The sequence below is a fragment of the Ochlerotatus camptorhynchus genome, unplaced genomic scaffold (assembly GCF_037179485.1).
Source record: "Ochlerotatus camptorhynchus isolate MF236.1 unplaced genomic scaffold, CSIRO-AGI_Acam_v1.1 ptg001471l, whole genome shotgun sequence".
In the NCBI taxonomy this organism is placed as follows: domain Eukaryota; kingdom Metazoa; phylum Arthropoda; class Insecta; order Diptera; family Culicidae; genus Ochlerotatus; species Ochlerotatus camptorhynchus.
This window is the reverse complement of record NW_027041728.1, coordinates 1-8,044: the sequence shown is the minus strand read 5'-3', so window position 1 is coordinate 8,044 and position 8,044 is coordinate 1. Positions and strand designations below refer to the sequence as shown.

Here is an 8,044-nt window from a genome sequence, read left to right as displayed (position 1 = left end):
AAAAAGTAGCCTACCAAAATAACAAAAAAATAACATACCATGTGCTGTTCATTGTCTGTAACTGCCGGTTTGAGTTCTTCGCAGATTGTGAAAAAAGAAGGATCCTGGTAGAGGTTTTTGGTTTTCAATTGCTGTATGTACTTATATTCAGAAAAAACATCAAATCCACTTAACAGCTCGTCAACAATCTGCTTGCATGTTTCTGTCAGCATACCTGCGTTGCACATCATTTCAAATGTCTTTTTAATAGGTTCTATAATGTAACTTTGAATATCCTTTCGGATGTCAAATGCGGCTTTTCTTGAAATGGAATCTTTACTTAACCAATTCAGTGTAAAAAGCATACTCATTCGGTTTATCTCTTCTCGTATTTTCTGAGCGTCAAAAATGCTGTCGATTATTTTTTTCTCTTCTGGATTGATATCTATTTTGTTATTATTACTACTTAGGCCATTTTCATCTATGTCATCGTCAATGTCTGTGTTGGATGGCTTTATTTTGCTTGTGCTGGGCTGAACATTTTTTTCTCTTGTAATTTCTACCGATTCAATGACATCATGACAATTTTTCAGATGATGTCTTAGCGATTTTAATGATGAAAATCGTTGATAGCAGTTTTCAAAAATACATGAATAACCATTGATTGTTTCGTGCATACGTGAAAGGTGATGAATATATCCGTCGATGGAAGGTGCGTTCCACAGGCATCCTTGATGCGTACAGTGAATCATTTTAATCTCTGGTGGAAATTGCATTGGCAATGGAAATAACTTTAGCGTTGCAAACACTTTCAGGTTCGAATTCGTAGATGCAGTGGTTTATCAGGTTCCATACACCAGATGATGGTCGAGGAAAGGAAATTTCATAAATCTTGAATGTTTTGTAACATATATCAAGCGCTTTTTGGAACGTTGGCAAGCTGTAGTATATTCCTCCGTAGTAAACCAAAAACACAGACATCTGTTTCATGTCTGGACCAACTACAATGATCAATGGATGTTGGGTTTGATCACAACGCATATAACGTTGGTTTAATCTATTGATTTCAGTTTCCAAAACCTCCAATCCTTGAATCCATAGTATAAAACTTTCACGCACGTCCATATACGTTGGCCTCCATTTCTTATGCTCCCGAGATGTCAACATAGGGCATGGCAATAAATAGGCGAGCAAGCTTGTGGTTAACCAGTCACAGGAATCTACAATTCATATAAAAAAATATAATCAGAAATGCACTGGTTTTAAAATGTCGATTTACCTTCACTCAATGAGCTGTCATCAAGAAGAGTCAAAATGGATTTTGCTGTAGGATCAGTTATGTCGGTGTTCAAAATGGATTTGATGCCTGTTCGAAAGTTGTTTCAACGTTCGTAGAGCAAATTGTGCTTGCTTGGAAACTTTGATTTGAAATCAATTTGTATGAGCTGGTAACCATCTGGTCTTCGTAGCGTTGGGAAGGCATCAAGAATTTCTTCACACGATCGATTTTTATGCTTCGAAATTTCGAGTAGACGAAAAGCGCTTGTAGCAGCCCATTTTTCCTTCACGGTTGTCCACTCATCCTCATGATGACGAATCCAGGTTTTTACTTGCTCGTACTCTGAAACTGATAAAAATGTAATGAAATTCCAGCTAGGTCCTAATGAAGGTAATATCAACTGACTTTTATGATATTGTGAAATTGTCTACTGAAACATGACTAAAAAAAACAGGATAGCAAGCATATAGATATATAGGGGCGATTGAAATATGATATCCAAAAGATTTATTTTTTTAGCCCCCTGCCTTCCCCTTGTGTCTTGACTTTTTCACGTACCTATTACACGTTATATCACAAATTCCTTCCCCCTCCTCAATAGTGGATCATATTTGAATCACCCTTTATATATATATATATATATATATATATATATATTTTTTTTTTTTTTTTTTTTTTTCACCACATAGTTTGAGAAGATAATATTTAGTTTGTTTTTATAACGAATAGCATTTTAAACAAAAGAGAAAATCTTTGAACGGAAACGATCAATCAACTTAAGGACTTATTTTGAATTTTTTCGGTTTGAAAATTATTACTATAACTTACGTGCTGCTTCGGAAAGAAGGTCTTCTTCGTGAGGTTGTTCCGGGGTATGTTGATGAATTTTTTTTTCACTGTGGTTTTCGGGTTTATAATTGGAGTTCCTGTCGTGAAGGCAACCTCGTGCCAGCCTGCCCAATTTGATTTTTTTATTCCCTTTAATTTCCACAGATGGCTGATACCAGGTATACTGAGAAACGTGATAGAAAGTCAGATTTCAAGGAGTTTGTACTAGGGTTTGTATATTTTCAAGTCTCTTAAGATCTCACTTAAGATGGCAGGGGGCATTCAATAAGTACGTCATGCTCAAAGGGGGAAGGAGGATTAGAAATCTGAGACGAGAAAAGTATAAAGTACCGCGGATCCCCGATAATCTGACTGTTTTTAATATGAACACTTTTTAATTTAAACCCGTCTAAAAATGGTTCAAGCATTTATTATCTCATGGAACGGAGTTAAGCAAAATGGAACATTGTTAAACGAAACATAGAATAAAAACACCGGAGGCGAACCAACCCCAGGCTGAAAGCCTCCGTAATAAAACAAACCTAGCCTAACCTAGAATAAAAACAAAACTGCAAACATGACTACCAGAAACATGATTTTCTTATGATCATAGGGTTACTAGAAGTTCAAATTAAGAATGAACCCCGTTAATATGAATGAATTGTAGTTCAGATTAGCGGGGTTCCTCTGTATAGGCAAAATATGGCAAAAGAGGTTGGGTAATTTTCTATCATGTTCACACGACGTACTAAATGAATACTCCCAGAGCAGGTTTTAGTAATTCAAAACTTACCTCTGACTCTGAAGGAAACAGTTGTTTGAGCTCTGCTGCTCTAAGATTCAATTCGTTCCGAGTGAGTTTTCCGAAAACGTCTTTAAACTCGTCAACGACAATATGCGTTATTGCTTTTCTTTGAATTTTTGTCAACACGTGCCTATTCTGGTAGCTTTCTATAATCAACCTTCCTTTCGTCGATGATTGTATCAGAAATTTAGCAGTACAATCTTCACGTTTGATTTTTGCCAACCAACTTTCTGTTTTGTGCGAATTTTCGATAGCTGACAGCGGTGCTGATACTGCAGGAAGACCCTGTGGATAGTGTTTGATTGTTATTTTATACAGATTTATTTTTAAGGTTTACCGTGGATCCCCGGTGATCTAACCGTTTTTAAACTGAACACTTTTTAGTTTAAACCCCACTAATATGCACGCCGTGCAAACTAAAAATTGCTCAAAAGTAATATAGCACATGGAATGGATAAAAGCGAAATGGAACGCAGCGAACGTTAAAGCGCAGAAACTGAGGAGTAGCAATTTCATGTTTGTGTGTTTTATGGAAGCTAACATTTGTGCTTTTGAAGTTTCACGCCAAGGCTTCCTCAGAGTGTCACCTTAATAGGATCAGGTTTAAGATCATAAGATCGCTGAAAAACTAAATTCTTTGCTTACCTGTGCTTGTCTCCAATTATTGAGTCCAATCATAAGCTTTGTCCGTTCAGCTAGATGGGGAGGACCAATCAAGTCTTCGATCTCTCGTCTCTCGATTCCCTTCAGCAGCTCCACGGTGTATCCGTTTTCTGGAATTGTGGAAAATATTAATGACAATGCTATGTTCAAACTGGAAACATATAACATGTTATAAGGCGTGTCATGGTGACATTTTTCTAGTCAATGATTATTATAAAATGTTGTTAGAACTCTGTAGTCTGAACAAGACATAATGCCTTGTTCAGACAGCAGAGTTATAACTTGTTTCTATAACTATCAACAAGAAAAATTTCATCTAGATAGCTTTAAAACATGTTTTACCTCTCCAGAACGTTGCGTAAGACTAATAAACTACAACAATAAAAAATAAGAGTACCCAAGAACGAGGAAATACTATGATCTGACAATCCAAATGTAAGCAGCAGATCAACAACTTCTGCGTTTTCACCTTCGAGCGTTTCATAAGTGACTTCCTCGACTTCGTCTTTGAAATCCATCTGCGATATTGTTACGAATTCAGAAAAGTTAATTAACAAAAAAGCAGGAGTAAAACGTTTCTAAAACATAATTCCCAGTAACCGCTCACCGCACAGCATTGGCAACACGATATAGGAATGCATGAATACATTGCTGGAACTAGGTGATAAGATCAGTAAATCCTTCACAGGATCCTTGCTTAATCTACCCTAATGAAATTTTACATTAGCCTAACGGAAGGGAGTACTACAGTACCACATTTTTACCAGAAATTGATTTACCTGCCTTCTACAGCATAGGTTCTCCCTCGGGTTCTCCACTATCCAAGGGTGAACGATCATCTCTTGAAGTGTGCGGAAGCATATTGACTTGCTCGAATACCATCAAGGTGGATTCCGATCCGTATTAATGAAGCAATCGGTTACATGCGGTTTTCCCAGCCAGCGATCAATCGGTCATTGAAACGGATCTTTTGAAGGAATCCATCTTGATGGTAGTCGAGCAAGTTGATATTTTTCCACACACGGTAAAGGGTGATTTTTCACCCTTGGATAGCGAGAAAAAAAAGATCTGCATCTATGTTCCAGTTAGATTAAACCGGTGAAATGTCATTTTGTCTTATACCAGCCTCTTGTTACGTTTAGTGTAGAAAGAAAAAGGAAGATCCGGATCAGATTCAGAATCCAGAATCCATTTCGCATTTTCGTTTTTCTTTCGACGTTTTATCAAACTAGAACTATTTGTTTCTTACCGTGATGTGATTCCGGATCCTGAACTTCTAATTTACCACTAATACAGACCGTTTTTTGATCCGAAAAATATCTGGAGCGGCTGGAGTTAACGCACTTTTCTGCCGAATGTAAACAAGAGGAAGAAGGCAGGACACACTAAGAATCGTTTACTCGGATTTATGAGTTGGTTTACTTATTTTTGAGTTCGTAGAACTGAACCTCAAAAGTAGATCAAATTTGCTAAGAATTATTGGTAAAATTTATCTGAAAATGAGTAAAATTAATAAATAAAAAGTTAAAATTTATTTATATTTGTTAACGTGTAGTTCACTTATATTATGAGTTTGTGCAGTTTGTCCAACTATTGATAAACTTTACTCATATTTATGGTTGTAGTTCTTAGCGTGTAGCACAACAAATTACCGCGAGTACTCCTGACAAAAGTGTTGTTAAAAGTCAATACGTATATTTTTGATTCAAAAATATTATCCGTTGGAACGACAATAGATATTTTTGAATAAACAATCAAATATGATTGAACTATATATTGTTGAAGTAAACATGCTTTTTAATTTAATACAAACATATTTATTTTTGTTTTAAACATTTTTTCAATTTACTTTGAATAATTTATATGTTTAGAGAACAAACATTTATATTTTTGATTTAAATGCACAAAATTTGGTTCCGTGTATGATTATCTTAAATAAATGAAAGTGAATTTGGATGGATGTTTTTGTATGACATACAATGATAGAAGAGCAACAGTTTGTATCGCTTAACTCGGTTTGTTTACATTTGTTATTATCGTTTCAGTAGAAAACCGGAAAATCCCACACGCGCCAATTGAATTTACTCTCGTTCTGTACGTTAAACATAACGTCGGACATAGTGCGCTGTATTCACACAATGATGCGCTATTCAGCGCACTATGTCCGACGTTATGATTAACGTACAGAACGAGGGTAAAATCGAATGTCGTGTGTGGGATTTTCCGATGTCCAACTTGAACGACAATACATTGGTCGATTTGAAAAGTGACGCGAGAAATCTCCTCGTGTAGAGATTAGTTTTTGTTCCTGTCAGCTGAGTTCTGTCACTTCTAGAACTGTCACGTTCACGAGCAATCGATTTTTCCTTTTTCACCCATCCTCTTGTTCTGTGCGTTCGCGGTCGCATGCATGTGTTTTTCGTGTCGCGAAGTGCGGTGAAAATCTCGAGATAAAAGTGTTTTTTTCCGTGGGAACCTCAATGTAAACCGAACGAAACCGGCTAGAATCTTTTCGGTGCCAGCAAAACACTGAATTTTTCTTGGAACTTCGCAACGGAAGTGTGCATTTTGAACTTTGAGTTTATAATTTCTGCTTTAAACTTTCCAACTACGCGGCGCAGCAAGCTCTGTGTGAATGGATTCCGATCCCGAGGTCGTGCTGGTGGATAAAGTGGACGAGGACGAAATTTCAACCGATAAGGACAGCGGAATGGAATCGGCTAGCAACAGCAAAGATGACACACCGGAACGCAAAACGGCTACGGTGAGAATCGTGAAAGCGTAAATTTAGGAGGGTTTTGTTCGACGTGAAGTTGAAAACATGATTAACCGATGAAGAACTGAATCGATCGATTCCAGTGTTGAGATTTTTTTTTACTAGACTGGTGCGTGATTATGCAATGGAATGAATGGGTCATTTTGTGTGTTTTCAGTTAGAGGAGTTGTTGCAGGAAGATGCGGAGGAGGAAACTGCTCCAGCTCCGAGTGCACCAGTTGCAGCACCAGAACCAGCCCCCGCCCCAGCCCCAACACCAGCAGCAGCAGCAGCACCAAAGCCCCAACCGGCAGCTAGTACAACCTCAAAGGCCACGGCACCAGCTGCTATCAAAAGCAAGGACGACGATTTCGATGACGTAAGTACTAACATCGTCTTTTTTTTATCTTTTGTCGCATTCGCTCGCATTGCTTTCTTTCGGGTATCGTCACGATGTTTGGGTGTGCTAATTTCTTGGGGTGTTTTCTTTTACCACACATCGACTGAACGATGACGAAATTAGGATTCAATTGTAATTTCTCTTGAAATATGTTTCCTAACGTTATATGGAAGTTGCAGAGAATATAAGACACTTATGCATCCACCGGCAGTGCATACAGTATTAGGAAAAACGTAACGAAAGGAGGAATTAATCCTGAATTTCCATCACCATAAGAGGTGGCGATATTTGAGCGTTTATCGATTCACTTGTTTGGAGATCAGCTTGCATGCAACTTGCACCACTAATTTTAATCATAGTAGTACGCCTGACAAAATGTTGCTACCCTGGCAAACTGAAATTTAAACAAACAACTCAAATTGTCTCCAAAAGCACTCTGAATTATAGTCGGCTATATAGCGACTTTACTCTGAATGTCCATTATGTGATGCAGTGTTTCTTAGAATAAATTCTAACATTCTCATATCTGTGGAATATGTGGAAACTTGTATGTAAATGTTGGTGCAAGGCAAGAAACTTTTATTTTTATAGTTGGTTGGAAATGCTAACATGAAGCTTTAGTGTGATAATTTATTAGCTAGAATGATCTTTAGAAAAGGGTAGGTGGATAGTTCCGTTAGAGTACGGCAGTATGAAAATTGAATAGAAGTTGAAAATGAGCGAAGGGCCATTAATGCGACAGTACAAAGTCAAACGCACACCTTTTGCCTAACCCAATAAATTATCACACTAAAGCTTCATGTTAGCATTTCCAACCAACTCTGAAAATCGCAAACTTCGCGTATGAAGTGACATAAAAACACTTTGAATGTTTTATTTTTATAATTTTATCGTGTATTCCAGCATCTACTTTCTTCAGAGAAGTTATTCTATACTGCCTATAATCGCATATCAGGCCCTTATTACGGGTGTCACTTCACGGTGAAAACGAAGTGAAGTGACCAGTTGTCACTCACGGTGAAGTGGTTGCCGTGTAAATCAAATGGGAATCACTTCACCGTGAAGTGACAACGGTAATAAGGGGAGGCCCTTATGGTCCGATATGGATTTTCGTTATTTTTAATATAATAACGGAAAACAAATCAAGGAAAAAAGTTATCTGTCTTATAACGAATATACGTTGTATACGAGTACCCCGAATACAACGTATGTCTCGTCTAATTTTGCATAGCATTTGCAATGTAAAATTAGGCGAATTATTATACGTTGTATTCGGGGTACTCGTATACAACGTATATTCGTTATAAGTCAGGTAACACAGTAGTGATTGCAATC

General features: G+C 37.4%; 2 protein-coding genes across 2 annotated transcripts; one reads left to right on the top strand and one right to left on the bottom strand.

Moving 5' to 3' along the window:
* Nucleotides 1-686: 686 nt before the first annotated feature.
* Nucleotides 687-5,673, bottom strand: LOC135717095 (uncharacterized). Its single transcript, XM_065239063.1, has 6 exons — nucleotides 5,640-5,673; nucleotides 4,804-4,902; nucleotides 3,537-3,664; nucleotides 2,880-3,176; nucleotides 2,087-2,270; nucleotides 687-1,606 (listed from the first exon to the last, which is right to left on the bottom strand). The coding sequence occupies exons 1-6, from the start codon at nucleotides 5,671-5,673 to the stop codon at nucleotides 1,362-1,364; spliced, it is 987 nt and encodes a 328-aa protein (XP_065095135.1). The 3' UTR covers nucleotides 687-1,361.
* Nucleotides 5,674-5,920: 247 nt separating this feature from the next.
* On the top strand, nucleotides 5,921-6,838 carry LOC135717096 (cytoskeleton protein RodZ-like). Its single transcript, XM_065239065.1, has 2 exons — nucleotides 5,921-6,318; nucleotides 6,488-6,838. The coding sequence occupies exons 1-2, from the start codon at nucleotides 6,190-6,192 to the stop codon at nucleotides 6,821-6,823; spliced, it is 465 nt and encodes a 154-aa protein (XP_065095137.1). The 5' UTR covers nucleotides 5,921-6,189; the 3' UTR covers nucleotides 6,824-6,838.
* Nucleotides 6,839-8,044: the final 1,206 nt, after the last annotated feature.